This window comes from Mustela erminea, chromosome 7, assembly GCF_009829155.1.
Source record: "Mustela erminea isolate mMusErm1 chromosome 7, mMusErm1.Pri, whole genome shotgun sequence".
Classification (NCBI taxonomy): Eukaryota; Metazoa; Chordata; class Mammalia; order Carnivora; family Mustelidae; genus Mustela; species Mustela erminea.
Genome location: NC_045620.1, coordinates 51,621,308 through 51,637,215, shown reverse-complemented (window position 1 = coordinate 51,637,215; position 15,908 = coordinate 51,621,308). Strand labels below are relative to the sequence as shown.

The following is a 15,908-nucleotide window of genomic DNA, read 5'->3' as shown; positions in this document are numbered from 1 at the left end:
TGTAAGTGAGAGTTCCCAACAGACACAGGGGCCCCAGTGGCTGCACCCGGCCCCATGAGTTGGGGTTGATCTCTGAGGATGCTGGTCACCACACCGTGTCCCAAAGCAGGGGTTTGTCTGGCTTTAGTGCCTTATTTGAATCTCTTGTTTGTCCTGCAGGAATAAAGAAGGACCCAGCCAAGGCCTTTGTGCCCAGGACTGTCATGATCGGGGGCAAGGTGAGGTGATGTCCTCTTTGCTCCTTGTTTGATATTTAGCCTTAATGCACAAACCACCATGCTTTTTGTCCGTGCAGACTGTGTCCTAACTGCGGTGCCAGCTGCCCAGTGGGCTGGACACTGTGGTGGCTTAGGGCTGGCATATGCACAGACTGCTAGAGGCCTTCTGCTTCCCCTCTGTGCCTGTGGACTGAGTTAGTTGGTTCAGTGTCCATCAGAACAGCCACAGGAGGGAGCCGAACGGGACCACTGCCTGCCAAAAATAAGAGTGGGGGTCCCCAGCTACAGCGGGCTTACAGGCCCTCCATTTGATGGGGCCATGCCTTTCCTTGCGTAGCTACTGCCTTCCACACCTGTGCCCAGCTCTCAGGCCCTAACATGCTGCCCACTCACTCCCCTGTACTTGTGTGCTGAGCGGACATAGATGTCTGGCTGCTTCCTCAGCCCAATGTACACCAGCTGGGAACTCAGCCTAGCTTTCTTTCATTTTATTCACGGTGGTGCATGCTTTTGGACATGTGATCATGGGGTCCCGGTGTGCGGCCATTACTCCCTGGTGGGTCTCCTCTCCGTACTCTGAGCTCTAGGACCTGTGTTTCCACTCTCTGCCACTTTTCCCCAAGAGCCTCAGTGTCCTCAGAAAACATGAGGACACTGTGGAGCACAGCTTCTTATGGGGGACTATGGGGCGGAGACTGGGCACTATCTGCCCCGCCAGCTCAAGCACACACGAAGGTGGGCAGGAGGTATGAGCACCTGCCTGGGGCCAGCAAGCCCCACAGGGCTACCAGCTGGGCCCCTTCCCTCCCCTAGCGCCTGTTGGTTCCTTTGTCAGTATCCCAGGGTGCATTTCTTAGAGGTATGGGCTTTCCAACAGTTCTTTAAATGTTCATTGTTAAAAATTTTCAGCCTAGAGAAAAGTAGAAATCCTAGTAATAATATCCATACACCCATCCCAGACGCCTGTGGGACCATTTCAAAGTCAATTCTAGACATAGTATCACTTCACCTCTAAGTACTTCACATGTTTCCAATGACTTTTTCCTTCCAAACTGCCACAGAAACACTCTTTTTAACACCACCACACGATTCCATCTTCACACATAGATAGTGAACTTACAAATATCTGGAACAGATTGATTAAATCTGGACCCCGGCAGGGCCTCACCTGGTGATTGCTTGTTGTCTGCCACATCGTCGGTGGCTTTCCTCCATGCCACCCACCTCTCTCTCCCTGCAATTGATTTGTTACAGAGACTGGGCTGTGTGTCTTCCAGATATCTGTCTGGCATGTTCCAGTATGTTGCTTAGTTCCTTGTGTTTCCTATAAGTTGGTAGTTCTGAAAGTCTTCATCCTTTTTTTTTTTTTTTAAATTTTTATTTTCATTTTTTATAAACATAATATATTTTTATCCCCAGGGGTACAGGTCTGTGAATCGCCAGGTTTACACACTTCACAGCACTCACCAAAGCACATACCCTCCCCAGTGTCCATAACCCCACCCCCCTTCTCCCAACTCCCCTCCCCCCAGCAACCCTCAGTTTGTTTTGTGAGATTAAGAGTCACTTATGGTTTGTCTCCCTCCCAATCCCATCTTGTTTCATTTATTCTTCATCCTTTTATCTCATTTCTGAAGAACTAACTAGAGTCAGAGATGCATTGGAGGCTGACAGGTTTCAGCCCAGGCTGAGGCAGCTGTTGGGTTGGCTGAGGTAGTCCCTGGAGTGAGGTCACAGGCAGGCGTTGCACCCTGTGGGGCGTGGGTTCCTCTGTCATGAGGCTGTCTGCCAGACTGCATGCAGGACAGGCAGAGGGGGCCGTGTGGCCAGGTGTAACCTCAGTGATCCAGCGCAGGGCCCCAGGATGCTCTGAGGACCCTGCACTGCCCTGAGCACAGGTGTTCTTGTACTAAACCTCCCTCTGTCTCCAGGCGGCCCCCGGTTACCACATGGCAAAGATGATCATCAAGCTGGTCACATCCATTGGCAGTGTCGTCAACCACGATCCTGTTGTGGGTGACAAGCTCAAAGTGATCTTCCTGGAAAACTACCGAGTGTCTCTGGCTGAGAAAGGTAGGCCCAGGGCAGCCATGTCAGACAAGAAACCCTGCCCCTGCCTGGGTGCGATGTGGGTGGTGGTTGCTGGTGGGGCCAATGAACTCTGCCCCAGATACCAGGCTCTCCTGCTGGAGCGGGCCTCCGTTCTAGCAGTGAAAGGCTTCGGGGAAGCTCTCTGCCCATCACCGAGTGCAGAGAGTTACTCTCAACCTCAGACATCCTTCGTCTCCAGACCTTCTCACTTCTGCCTGTGACCTCCTCTGCTCCCCAGCTTTCATTTCTGCTCCTAGAGCTCACTCTTTCTGGTGGGATACAGCTTCCAGGTCGGCCTCCTTATCCCCTCCTCCCACCCCCAGGGGTGCTTCTGCTATCACCACCGATGTGCTCTCAGGGGCATAACTGCTTCTGATCTGGGCCGGCACCTGCCTCTTCTGTTGGTTTCCAAAGGCAATTTAGGACCTGACATCATGCCCCCTGGGGCTATTCCTCCAAGGGTGGATGTTGCCCTCTGGAGAAGTTCCTGCAGCCAGGTGTGCCTTTGAGCATGACTATCCTGAGCTGGGCAGGACTTTGTAAACTGGCCCTGTCTGGAGGTCCTGGCAGGAAGCAAGAGATGGGAAGCCTGAGCTCTGAGTATCAGGGACATCTGGAGCTCAGACAGACCAGCAGTTGCCTTCTACCCTGAGTAACGATGTGCAGGCTGACTCACTCCCCTTTCCTGCCAGTTCGGCCAGCTCATCGGACCATCTCTGGGTCCCTCAGCTGTCACAGACCATATGTGGTTCAGGGTCAATGCCATGCTTAGCTCCTCACTGAGCTTCTGACATCTTTGTCAAGCCCTTGGCCGCCTGGAACTGCCCTTCCTCACTGTTATTTGGGGCCGGCTGGCTCCTGGGCATCTTTAGAACTGAACTTGGGGTGCCTGTTCTGGGACCTCAGAGCTGAAGTCTGGGTTCCCCAAGTGCTCCCTCAGCTCTTGAACTTGCTGTAGCAGCATGTACACTATCACATCAGCCTGCTCTCTGTGTAGAGATATAAGGGGGCTTGGGCTTGACCTTGAAGAAGGGCTGGACTCTGCTCTTTGCTGACCCCAAGTGCCAGCCACTGGGCTGGGGGAGCAGCATCAGCTCCATGGACAAGATGAATGTGGGAGCAGGGAGGCCAGGGCGGGGTAGGAAAATGGAGCTTTCCCACTAGCCACATCTTCGAGGCACAGGGAGCCCACCCTTGGGAGAAACCTCGGGGCCCTGGCATTAGGGTCATCATCCTGGCAAGCTGTGCCCAGGGTGCATACTATAGAGTGACTTGCGTGCATGTGAACACAAGGAAGTTCCTAGTTCTCTGGTTCTAAAGTCCTCTTGAAGTGCTCTAAGGAGCCTTCCGACCCGATGGCATGAGACAGAACTCCTGTCGGGATGAAACAGAGTGATAACACCAAAAGCCAGAACCAGGGTCCCCCAGACTATGGTTGGGCCCAGTCCCTGGAAGGTCCCAGAACAAAGGTCTTTTGTGACCTGGGGTCTTCTCAGGAGTTACCATCTTGGCTTCAGGCTGCTCTGAATCAGGAAGGGAAGCCCTTACAGGCTAGCATGGGTGGGCTGCAGGGCTCAGGCCCATCCTGGACTAAGCAGCAGATGGCACCTGCTCTGGGAGCACCAGCTGTGGGCTGGAGGAGGGCGTGTGGTTTCCCTACACAGAGTTGCCATGGCTCTCATGCTGTGAGCAGCTTGTGGTGACATACCTTCTCGCCCACCTGCTTGCAGTGATCCCCGCAGCAGACCTGTCCCAGCAGATCTCCACTGCAGGCACCGAGGCCTCGGGCACAGGCAACATGAAGTTCATGCTCAACGGGGCCCTGACCATTGGTACCATGGACGGCGCCAATGTGGAGATGGCTGAGGAGGCTGGGGCTGAGAACCTCTTCATCTTTGGCATGCGTGTGGAGGACGTCGAGGCCCTGGACCGGAAAGGGTGTGTGTCCCTCCCTGTGCTGTCAGGGCCCAGCAGCTCCCCTGGCATGGCTTGGAGCACTGGGGGTGGGGGAGCTGAGAGCAGTCTGGGAGCCAGGCCCATGCTTGCTGGGGTGATGCCTACCTGGCAGCTGGGGGTGGCTATGGGCACGTTGGCTGAGCCTGCTCCTCTCCTGAGCACCCCACAGGCTGTCCCGAAGGCTGGCTTGGGTGGGAACTAGATGTTCTGTGCTGGTCTCCACTGGCCCAAACCGTGTGTTCAGAGCGAGTGTTTTCAAAAGGGTAGAAGGCTCTGGTCTCTGGAGGCAAGCCCTGAGCACTCCAGGCCAGTGTGGGGATTTGGAGTTGGCCTGCAGCTGAGATTCCCTGGACTGATTCTGTAAAGTAAACTGATTGTCTTGGAATAGTATCAAGTTTTTAGAAAAGTTGCAAAGAGATCTCAGAGTTCTGTAGTTTTCCTATTGCTGACATCTTCCTAAGTAGGGTGGTACGTTATCAGAATTAGCTAACCAGCAGCAGCGCAGTGTTACTTAAAGTCCCTGCTTGATTTTAATGTTTCCCCATGAATGTCCTCTGTCCCAGGATCCCACCCAGGGCACGCTTGTGTTTAGACGGCAGGTCTCCAGTCTCCTCTGGTCTGTGACACATTCTCAGCCTTTCCTCATGTGTCATGACCTCAGACCCTCTTGAGTTTGGCTGCAGCCTGATTCAGAGCAATAATGCAAAATCAAAGACAGTACTGCCTAACTGCCTAAAAGCTCTCAGGGGAATTGATGAGGTCTCAGGTACCAGCTGAGTGAAAACCCAGAAGTCATGGATGAGAGTCACCCAACCTGAGAACACTCCCCCGTGTCCTTTTCTGCCTGACCCTCAGTTTGGACTTCCTGCCACATCAGTCTCCTGGCACTGCACACCTGCACACCTGCTCCGTGCTTCGCCCCCCGCCCCCCACCCCTGCCCCTGCTCCGCTCCAGACTCTGATGGCTGTGGCCTCTTGTGTCTGGTTATGCTTGGTGTACACCTCATTTCCTTTGTCGTGGTGGACGGGGGTAGGGGGTGGCAGGAAGCAGGGCAAGGACAGTTAGGGGTAGGGTGTGGGGGAGTGGCGTGGAGGTGGCATGCAGTGGGCATATTCTCGGGCAGCCTTCCCCTACAGGAATATGATGGTACCAAGCATGTGATTCTGGGTCTTCCAGTGATTGTGTTTCTCTAACCAGGGAGCTGCAGGATTCATTCTGCCCGTCTAGGACATCACTGCCTCTGTGGGGCCCAGCGGCGCACGTGGCTAGGCAGGCCCAGAGCCAGGGGTGGTCTGAGACCAGAGGTGTGCCCAGTACAGACACCCTGTCCCTCACTCTGGAACCTGAGGTTTGGCCCCACCTCTCCACAGGTACAATGCCAGAGAGTACTATGACCGCCTGCCCGAGCTGAAGCAGGCCGTGGACCAGATCAGCAGCGGCTTCTTCTCTCCCAAGGAACCAGACTGCTTCAGGGACGTGGTCAACATGCTGCTGAACCACGATAGGTTCGTTCTCACGTCCCTTCCCACCGCTGGCCAGACAGAGGGGTCCTCCTGGTGGGCCAAAGCCTGCACTTTGGGGATGACCCATGGTAAGGCTTGCTCCCCACCCGAGCCCACGGGCAGAGCCCCAGGCTATCAACCAGGTCCTGCAGGGGCCTCTGGAGGTGCTTGCCTGCTTGGGGCCCTGGTGGTAGGGGTGGCCAGTGCATGGTCCAGCCCCAGGGCCCCCCAGCACTGGCTAACCCTACCCCCCCACCAAAGGGCATGACAAGCAGAAGGTGGTTTCACATGGGGCTGGTCTGAGGCAATTCCTGATCCTCTCTTCCCTGTGGGCAGGATGCCCCAGAAACCTCTGGGAGGCGGGGTGAGGTGGGGGGCTGGGCCTCTACAACCAAAGTCCCACGGGCCCAACTGAGCCAGCTGTTGGCCAGTGGTGACACCAGGTGGTTTAAGAGGAATTAACTTGTGATGCAAATTAAGTTGTGATATTTTATTACAACGCATCAACAAAGGGCTATACTGTCCACATTCCCGCACGTGCTCATTTGCAGCAGGTCAGCACCGCCGCTTGCCCTCTCGTGGCCTTTCTTTGCTCTGGCCTGTTGGCAAGAGCTGAGCTCTGTCCCACTCTCAGCTGCCTTCAGGTGGTGGCCTGTGCTGGCCATCTGCTGCTGGCCTGTGAGGGCTGGGGGCTGGTGTCTGTCAGACCAGATCGCGGCCCCGCACAGCGCAGGATGGGAGCTTGGCCCTGATTCGGACTGGAATCAAGGAAATACTGCTCAGTTTCCTGAACTGTCTCCGCAACTCAACCACAAACGGAAACACAGTCCCCTTACATAACTCCTGCCATGCTGTCCACGGGATCCTTTCCCTGGATCACCAGCTCTCACCCCCTTGGCTCTGGGAAGGAATGGCCAGGCGGAGCCTTGCTGCCTATCTGTGCCACGTACCCTGGGGCAGTGGAGTTGGAGGAAGCCTCTCAGCCTATGCCACTCAGCCCCGCCTGCGTGGGGAGGGTGCGTTAGAAACAGGTGAAAACAAGGTTTCTGTAGAATAATATCCCCAGTACAAAAGTTCTGCTCCTAGAGCCACCTCTGTGGCTCATTCCAAAGCATGAGGACCTGGATGGCCGGGGCCTAGTGGCCCATTTCCTGACCTCTGACTCACCACCTGCCACAGTGGCCTAGCTCCCTGTCTCCTGTTTCAGGTTCAAAGTGTTTGCAGATTATGAAGCATATGTGGCATGCCAGGCCCAGGTGGATCAGCTGTACCAGGTATGGTTCTAGGGCCCCCAAGCTGGGATGGGAGGGTGGCCTGGCAGGGGAGCAGCAGGGGACGTCTGTAAGGTCCAGTCCTGGGAGGCCACTGTTCACCTTGTGGCCTGGACAAAGGGGGGTGGGCGCTCAGCAGGAAGAGGTGCATCATGGACATGGGCTGTCCAGGGGTTCTTGATCAGCTTCTACTCACATGGTCTCCGTTGTCCCTCTGCTGTCCCCTGGTGAGGCTGGTGCCTTGCGACCCCTCGGGGCCAGGCCACTGTCCACACTGGCACGTTTCTGCCCAGGCTCTGAGTGGCTGCCACAGAACACACGTGAGCAGGACAGGAGTTTCTGTGGACGGCAGAGACGATGGACACTGTGGTCTGAGCCGCCAGTGGGTGTGATTGGGAGGATGTGGGGAGCAAGTGCAGAGCCAGGAAGACATGTGTGCACACAGAAAGCCTATGTTCAAAAATGAGAGTGCTTCCTTGAACAGGGCAAGCTTCCATGTTGAGTGAGGGGCCATTGCTGTAAAGAGTGGTCTTTCTAAGGCTGGACCACTATAGCCAGCTCCCCAGTCCTTGGCGAAGGTGGACAAGGAGGGACCCCTCATCCCAGTTTCTGTATGGAGCATGTCCCCTAGGGAGTGGGTGTATCCACGTGGGGACTCATAGGAAGACAGAGGACCAGAGCTTGCAGGGCTGAAGGAGGGTATCCCTTGGTGCCCACTTCCCTCCCCTTACTGGGGTTTTCTGGACACCCAGCCTGTGTGCCCCACCAGTGGTGGCAGGGGGAGAGGACTCTGGGTGTTGTGGTGTGAGTCTGCAGTGCTGGGTCAGATGGATTCTTCCCCTGGTTCTTGGATGAGGCCTGCAGGATGTTTCTGATGTGTTGCGGTCCTGGCCCCTATCCCCCACCTTTAGGGAAGCTGTCTGCCCTTGGAGACCCATTAAAGAACAGGGGGGCCTGGAAAGCTAAGTTACCAGGCAGGGCTCTGGGGGGGCACCTTTGCTTCCCAGACGGCCTCAGCAAAGTCTTCCCTTTTGGGGAGGCTCCCCGTGATGCTGGCTCAGTCCAGGGATGGTTGTCAGGCTCTGGGGGAAGCCGTGGAGGGGAGACCACTTAGCCTTTTTCCATGGATGCACTTGGCGGGTACTCACTTGGTGGTGGTTCTTTGTCAGGTGGGCTGTGCCTCAGAATACGTGGCACATTTTGAGGCCCAGGGCCTTCTCAGGTTCCTTACCCCCATATCTAGTCATTTGATAGCTTTTCTGATTGGTGAGGATCCCCATTTCAGTGAGCTATTGATTGCAATTTCATCTTTGTTCATCATGCTGATGAACAGGGGCTGAGAGCCCATCTAGAAGCAGCCCTGAAGTTCTGGAAGTGCAGGCTGTCTTGTGTGGTACCTGAGATTACTCAGCCTCTTCTTCCCTCTGCAGAACCCCAGGGAGTGGACCAAGAAGGTCATCAGGAACATCGCCTGCTCGGGCAAGTTCTCCAGTGACCGGACCATCACAGAGTATGCCCGGGACATCTGGGGCGTGGAGCCCTCCGACCTACAGATCCCACTCCCCAACCTCCCCAGGGATTAGGTACCCTAGCAATGGCCTGCTGTTTCTGGAGGGCCATGAGAATTGTAGTGGTGATGGCTTGGGGTGGGCAAGGAAGAAAGGGTGCAAAGAGAGGTACTCCCAGTTTCCTGCAGGAAACAGAGCTTGCAGCACTGACTGGGGCAGCTGGCCCCGCAGCTTTAGCTCACCTGACACAAGGAGGTGGGGAGGGTAGAGCCACCGGGTGGGCTCCTCTCAGACCTTGCACGCACCTTGCAGTGAGCTTGTTTTTAGTTTTGAGCCTCTGGATTCCAGGGTCCGGGCAGATAGCTGTGGCGAAGCCTGGGGAACTGTGTGTTTTCTGTACCACAAGTGCTGTCCCGCTGGCGTGGGCTCCCAGCCTCCTGGCCATGCTAGTATTCTGGCTATGTCTGCAGCTGCAACGTGGGCGCTGTGGCCCAAAGTTCCAGACTGATCAGATAAAGGGGCTCTAGGATGGCTAAGGGGGACATGGGGAGGACATCTGTGTCCAGCATCCTGGGGTCCTTGGCTAGGACAAGGCTGGCTGACGCAAAGCTACCATGGTTTTGCATTCTTGAGAGGATAATCAGCTTCCCAGAGAAATGAAAGTAGCTGAAGCCTTTTCTTTTTTTTTTAGCAACTAAAAGTTATACTTTTGAAGTTTTGTGGAGAGGCAATGCTGGAATGTGTTGTCCAGACCTGGGGGCCCTGCGGTGGGGCGCTTTGCTGGGGAGGCCAAATGCCCCTGCCACGTGTGTCCTGGGGCCTGCCTTTCCTGTCTTACACTTGGGGCCACCCTCCCTTCTCCCTTGGTTTCCAGCAGAGTGACCACCTTGGAAAGGACTGAGCAGGCCCAGAAGGGAGCCCACTTTGCTTCTGTCTGGACAGCAGGCTGGTGGCAGGAAGGGTGGATGAGCCCCTCTCAGCAGCCCAGGGGAGAGAGCCAGGGAGCAGGCTGGCGTGCTTCACCACAGGCTTAATGGGACAAGGAGGGGAAGCACCCTTCCAGAGGCTCTGCATCCTTGCATGCTGGGTCTGGATGGCACAGGGCTCTGCCCTCACCCCAGGTCCTGACTGCTCACAGAATCAGGCCATGGAGGATTTGCTCACATGTGCCCTTCACCAGAGTTGCAGAGGTCTGCTGGGGAGGCCCATGTTCTGGGGCTGTGGTCACACCTCCGCCACCTTCCCGCTGCCCCATTTCTTAGGCCATGTGTGACCATCACTGTGCCACTTGATGTCACTGCCTCGTGTGAGAAACTGATTAAACCTTCCTGCCTGTGCCTCGTTGACCTGGCCTCTGTTTCATTCTGCACCGAGGACAGGGTGGGGGCTGCATCACAGGGGCAGGCTTTGGACCCTCCCACGTAAGGGGCCCATCACTCTGGGATTAAGGACAGACCAAGCTCTCCCATCCCAGCTGCAGGTGGGACTTAATAAGAGTCTGTGTGAAAACAGATAATCATATCAAAAAATGGGCAGAAGATATGAACAGACACTTCTCCAATGAAGACATACAAATGACTATCAGATACATAAAAATGTTCATCATCACTAGCCAACAGGAAGATTCCAATTAAAACCACATTGAGATACCACCTTACACCAGTTAGAATAGCCAAAATTATCAAGACAGGAAATAACATGTGTTGGAGGGGATGTGGAGAAAGGGGAACCCTCTTCCACTGTTGGTGGGAATGCAAGTTGGTGCAGCCTCTTTGGAGAACAGTGTGGAGATTCCTCAAGAAATTAAAAATAGAGCTTCCCTATGACCCTGCCATTGCACTACTGAGTATTTACCCCAAAGATACAGATGTAGTGAAAAGAAGGGCCATCTGTACCCCAATGTTTATAGCAGCAATGGCCACGGTCACCAAACTGTGGAAAGAACCAAGATGCCCTTCAACAGACCAATGGATAAGGAAGATGTGGTCCATATACACTATGGAGTATTATGCCTCCATCAGAAAGGATGAATACCCAACTTTTGTAGCAACATGGACGGGACTGGAAGAGATTATGCTGAGTGAAATAAGTGAAGCAGAGAGAGTCAATTATCCTATAGTTTCACTTATTTGTGGAGCGTAACAAATAGCATGGAGGACATGGGGAGTTAGAAGGGAGCTGAGGGAAATTGGAAGGGGAGGTGAACCATGAGAGACTATGGACTCTGAAAAACAATCTGAGGGTTTCGAAGGGGTGGGGTGGTAGGAGGTTGGGGGAACCAGGTGGTGGGTATTAGAGAGGGCACGGATTGCATGGAGCACTGGGTGTGGTGCAAAAACAATGAATACTGTTATGCTGAAAATAAAAGAAAAAAAAAGAGTATGTGTGTTTGAACCACAAGCTGGTAAAAGAATCATCCAATCTGTTGTATAAACTGTCATCTGGATGTTGGCATCATTGGTGCAAATTACACTGGTTCTTTTGCACCTGCCCTCTACCAGCCACTCTTGGCCCTAGGACATGGAATGCCCTGGGGATGAGAGCATGTCCCCCAAACTGTGTCACTGTAGGCTGAATTAAAAGCCAGGAGGGACATGAACTTGGGGCTGTTAGCCAAACAACCTGAAAACCACAGGACAATGGAGCACCGTGGGCCCACTGGAGCGGCCTGGGGATGCTGAGCAGCTCCCAGGAGACACGTTCTTCCAGGAAACGTGTATTAACTGCAGAATTTATAGCTGTGCATGTCTTGATCTGTTCTTTTTTTTTTTTTTTTTTTTTTTTTTTTTTTAATTCAAGGATTGGTTTTGTGATCAGCAGAGATTACATCTGTCCTAGCCCACAATTTAGTTACTAATCTGAGACCAGCAGTGAAGGCATTTGGACTTGATTAGCCAATCCGATGGCCCAGCAGCTCACCATCCCTATCAGTGCTTTCTAGAGCACTATCTAGAGCACCTATCAAAATACCAACAGCGTATATTTTACTTCATATCCTCTCACATGGCTCACACATACACAGAACACAGAACAGGAGGAAGCTTCCTGCCCAGGCAGGGTGGGTGGGTTGCATCTGGCTGAAGTGGGGTGGGAGGACAGCTCTGACTTGGGGCCTCAGTCACAGGGCTGAAAGAGCAAGCCTTGGGGGGCTACTCGGGCCCAGGGGGCACATCACGCAGAGCAGTTACATAGGAACACGCTATAGGAAGGGGCTTATGTCTCACCCCAGGGATGGGGTGGGGTCTTGCAGGTAGTGCACACACCCAAATCTGATGCCAGGGGAACCCGTCCAATAGAAGGAAGACATAAACTGACCTCAGGAGAGTCTGTTCATGCTTCAACCCCTTTAGGAAAGGCATGGTTTCCCCAATGTGAGAATCACTATAGGCAGCTTGAAGGTACCTCAGAAAAGAGAAGCTGTCACCTGCCTTGGCGCATCGGCCCCACAGACTGCCCACAGCTGCCAAGAGTGGCCGCAGACCTTAAAGAACAGGCTGGTGAACTAGGCTCCCTGTAACCCAGGGGAATTTCTAAGCTGCCAAGACCGCGAAGTCCCAGAGCCTTAGGACCCTGGTGGGGAGAGTCCAACCATCAGGGGAAGTAGGTCCCAGGTGGGCTTTCATCCTCTGTTGTGCATCACGCCTCTATACCTAAGCCGCAGGGGTAGGACAGTCCTCTGTGGGGCCAGCCTGAAAGCCCCTTACTAAACCACAGACTTCTCACTCTCTGGTTACTTAGCTAGGATATGAGAATCTGGCCCTTCACCAGCACCGGGGCTGTTGAGAAGCAGGATCCTCAGAGGGTGCCAAGTGGGGGCAGCAGAAGTCCAGGGAGACTAATTTGACAAAAAACTGAACAACACTCCCTTTCCCCAATAAGTGAACAAGGCGGTGCTCACAGACTAGAACTAGAAACCTCTTACTCCAGTGCCCCATGTCCTTCCACGGACTCGTGCCAGGGCTTGCTTGGCGTCTGTGGGTGAAACCCTAGAGCCTGCCAACCAATACCAACATCCAGTAAGCTTGCTACAGTGTGAAGTTGAAAGGGGCCTGTATTTTAGGAAAACGCCCCCTGTCCCCTCTGGAGAAGCCACCCCCCGGCCATGAACATACCTTGTCCTGGGACGATGCCCCCCTTGCACGGACCTCCACATCTAGAAGGAGGAAAGGAAGGCCCAGGATCCCTGGCCTTACAGAGCTGCCCCTCCTCCCACAGGCTGGGCTCTGAACATGACCTGAAAATAGCTGGAGGGGTCACTGAGAACACAGCAGATAGACCACCACCACGATTTTATTCTTAAATAAATGCTCAGTCTAAGGCCAGGTTAGGCAGAAAGGTGGGCAGAAAGTGGAGGAAGTGCAGGTCATGGGCACCTCACCTCCCCCGTTGTGAGCAGTGGGACCTGCCCAGGGATGCAGGGACCACCAAGGTAGGCAAGCAGGGTGCTCTGGGTTGGGGGGGTTGCCAATGGGACCATTAGAGTCTATTCTGCGTGGGCTGGGAAGGGACAGAACCCATCTCCCCACGATCTTACCAGTGATGCTGGAAAGCTCAGTGTGGTCCCAAGACCCCAAGCCTCCTGCCCCAGGCTCCCTTGCCCAGCTCAGCAAGTGCGGGATAGACCAGCTGGCGGCTGGCCTACTCTGTCACTGTCTTCCCAATGAGAGCTCGGGTTGAGTGGCAACAAGAGGGAGAGGGGATCCCATGCCTGCAACCTGTGTTTTCCACAAAGATCCATGCTGCCAGCCACCTAAGACAGGTGCCTCAGGTCTGCCGGGTCTCCTCCGCCTGCCTCAGCTGGCATCCAAGTCCTCTCTCCGGGGGCATTGAAGACGCTGGCACCCCTGGGCCCCAGGGTGCCAGGTTGGCTGGAGCAAAGGGGAGGAGGGTAGAGGTCTTCATGCTCCTTCAGGCAGCAAGACTCAGTGTTGGCGCCCAGGTTCTGACTTCCCCAGGAATTCCCTAGACGACACGAGGACAGCCATCAGCCAAACCCAGAGCCCACACCAGAGCTCTTTCCTCCTCCGTCCTCAAACAACTCATCCCAGGAGTCTGAGAAGGACCCTGGAGGACCACCCCCGCTCAGAAAGCCTGAGTTAAATAAACAGGGCTCCAATGGAATTGGCCTGGTCAAATCCCAACCCTGTAGGAAGAAAGACAAGGTAATGGGCTACTCTTCTTTGTTCTAAACTCTAGAGCTGTACCCTGGACTAAATTTCCTATAACCTATTCCTTTTATGCTGGAAAAATCACAACCCTAGAGCAAACCCATACTCTTTGAGTTCACAGTCCCCTCTCAGCAACCCAGGTCCCTGATTCAGGAAATGGCAAACCACTAAAGAAATGCACCTTTGGGGGGTGCTTGGGTGGCTCAGTGGGTTAAGCCTCTGCCTTCGGCTCAGGTCATGATCTCGGGGTCCTGAGATCAAGCCCCGCATCAGGCTCTCTGCTCAGTGGGGAGTCTGCTTCCTTCTCTCTGTCTGCCTCTCTGTCTACTTGTGATCTCTGTCTGTCAAATAAACAAATAAAATCTTAAAAAAAAAAAAAAAGAAAGAAATGCAGCTTTGCTTCTGGAACTGCTGAGACAGCCATAGGAGAGCTGAAGTGTAATGGCATAAAACTACTGAGGGCCAATTCCAACACCCCCAGGCTCAGCAGCCCCAGAAAGGTGAACTTGCACCATCCCCACCTCGGCATCCTGCAGAAGGCCACACGGCCAGGAGGTGCTGGGCTGCCTGTGCCTGGGATGGGAGGCAAGGAGGCTGGGGAGCATGGGCCTGAGTGATGGGATTTGTCCCTGCACAAAAGCCTGGGCTCCTGAGGCGGGGCCAGGGCTCATCCAGTCCAAACAACCCTGTGCCACCATCTCGCCCTTCATGCCTGGGCTTGGCACCTGGGCAAGGGATGGGCACCATAGCCCCGGCCACTCACTGTCCTGGCCCCAGACCATGGCTATCATGGTGTAGCCAGGAGCACAGCTCCCTTTCAAGAAGCAGCTGAGGACAAACAGGTTTTGCGAGCTGGCCCAGAGTCTCCCATGTGCATATGCACAGGGGCAGGACCTGATGGGTGTGTAGGAAGAGACTGAGGTCTGACCCACAGTGGCTGGATGCTCCCGAGTGGGGTGTCTATGTAGCCTGCACAACCCACACCACAGGGAAGTCACTGCCCTGTCTGATCACGGAAGCGCTTCAGGAGGGAGGCGCCATGCACACTGAACCCCTCTCCGTGGAGATGGAAGGTTCTTGAGTCACGGCAACCCTCTGCCCCACTGAGGCAGCTTTCAGGGCTGGGCCTGACGCATACCTGGCCTGAGCCACCACACCCCAGGGGGAGAATGCCTCACCTCAGTATCCGTGGAAGCTCAGGGCTCTTGTAGATATACTTGTGCCTGTAGCCAAGGTCTGAGTGGAAGGGGATAAACTGAACTTTGAAGTCTCGGAAGCTTCGGGATGGAGCAGCGATGTTGTAGAGCTGGGATGAGGGAGAGACAGGTCAGCACCCACAGATGGCAGCCCTGCCTAGTGGTCTCCCCAGGAGAGAAACCAGTCAGTGGCTGCTACCTCCGAAGAGGAACCCAAGTCCTCCGCCAGCGATGGTGCTGTCCTGCTGCCTGTGTGGCCAGAGCAAGGGGCACGGGTGTGGACAGGAATCAGCTCCTTGGCTTGACACTCGAGACCTTTTGTCCTAATGCCCCTCTCCCAGATGGCCCCTCGGCAGGGGGCAGTAAGGCAGCTGAGCCCGCCTCACAGGAAGAGCTGCCTGGCATGCAGTCATGTGGATGCCTAGGTGCCAGAGCAGCCCTGAGGGCTCATCCCGGGGCCTTGGCTGGGCTGTCTGCCTTGGACTTTGCCATGTGCCTGGGTCAAGGCCGGTCGGTAGCCTGGCTCACAATCTGTCCTTCCTCAGCCCCTTCCTCCCTGAGATGGCCAGGATCTATGGGTCTGAGCAGCCGTTGCGAGACAGCCCCGTGGGCCCGAGCTCGCTGGAGGGAGGAGACTTGGCCATGCTGGAACCCACTGGCCCCTAGGCCTCACTCTATCAAGGCTGCCCCTGACCCTCACCATCACCATGCCAGATGGTGCTGGCTAGCTGCCACAACACTTCTACAAATTGAATGCTGCTGCCTGGCAGCAAAGGCAGAGCAAACTCAGCAAAAGCAAACATGGAGGCCCCCCAACAGCATGGTATTCCTGACATCGGGCCCATTCCAAAGGCAGGTGAACAGACAAGAGGTTCTGTATCAAGTCCGCCAACTGGGATCCCTGCACGGGGGCCAGGGATCCTCCTCCTCGAGGGCTCCTTCTGTCCAGCCTAGCCGAGTACCCAGCAGTCAAGTCTGTCAGGCCAGGCTCCCTGCG

At 54.9% G+C, this 15,908-nt stretch overlaps 3 protein-coding genes across 3 annotated transcripts in view; 1 reads left to right on the top strand and 2 right to left on the bottom strand.

Annotated features, from left to right (window-relative positions):
• Nucleotides 1-9,893, top strand: part of PYGB (glycogen phosphorylase B) — a 55,824-nt gene extending 45,931 nt beyond the window's left edge. Inside the window, exons 15-20 of the mRNA XM_032351602.1 lie at nt 160-218; nt 2,150-2,291; nt 4,040-4,247; nt 5,637-5,771; nt 6,976-7,042; nt 8,470-9,893. Coding sequence (XP_032207493.1) covers nt 160-218; nt 2,150-2,291; nt 4,040-4,247; nt 5,637-5,771; nt 6,976-7,042; nt 8,470-8,622 — 764 coding nt within the window. The 3' untranslated portion in view covers nt 8,623-9,893. The remainder of the gene's footprint in view (nt 1-159; nt 219-2,149; nt 2,292-4,039; nt 4,248-5,636; nt 5,772-6,975; nt 7,043-8,469) is intronic.
• Nucleotides 5,769-8,471, bottom strand: LOC116595369. The gene is made up of 2 exons (XM_032351615.1): nt 7,236-8,471; nt 5,769-6,526 (listed from the first exon to the last, which is right to left on the bottom strand). The coding sequence occupies exons 1-2, from the start codon at nt 7,659-7,661 to the stop codon at nt 6,272-6,274; spliced, it is 681 nt and encodes a 226-aa protein (XP_032207506.1). The 5' UTR covers nt 7,662-8,471; the 3' UTR covers nt 5,769-6,271.
• Nucleotides 9,894-11,338: 1,445 nt separating the features above from the next.
• Nucleotides 11,339-15,908, bottom strand: part of ABHD12 (abhydrolase domain containing 12, lysophospholipase) — a 95,410-nt gene continuing 90,840 nt past the window's right edge. The window contains exons 12-13 of the mRNA XM_032351603.1: nt 14,894-15,021; nt 11,339-13,509 (exon numbers count right to left, since the gene is read on the bottom strand). Coding sequence (XP_032207494.1) covers nt 13,470-13,509; nt 14,894-15,021 — 168 coding nt within the window. The 3' untranslated portion in view covers nt 11,339-13,469. The remainder of the gene's footprint in view (nt 13,510-14,893; nt 15,022-15,908) is intronic.

What these genes read in the sequence shown, in the direction of transcription:
- LOC116595369 (XM_032351615.1), bottom strand. Translation starts at nt 7,661, where the DNA reads ATGCTCCATACAGAAACTGGGATGAGGGGTCCCTCCTTGTCCACCTTC. An exon ending in AGAGGGACAACGGAGACCAT is followed by an intron (nt 6,527 to 7,235) that starts GTGAGTAGAAGC and finishes CCTTGATTCCAG; the next exon opens with TCCGAATCAGGGCCAAGCTC.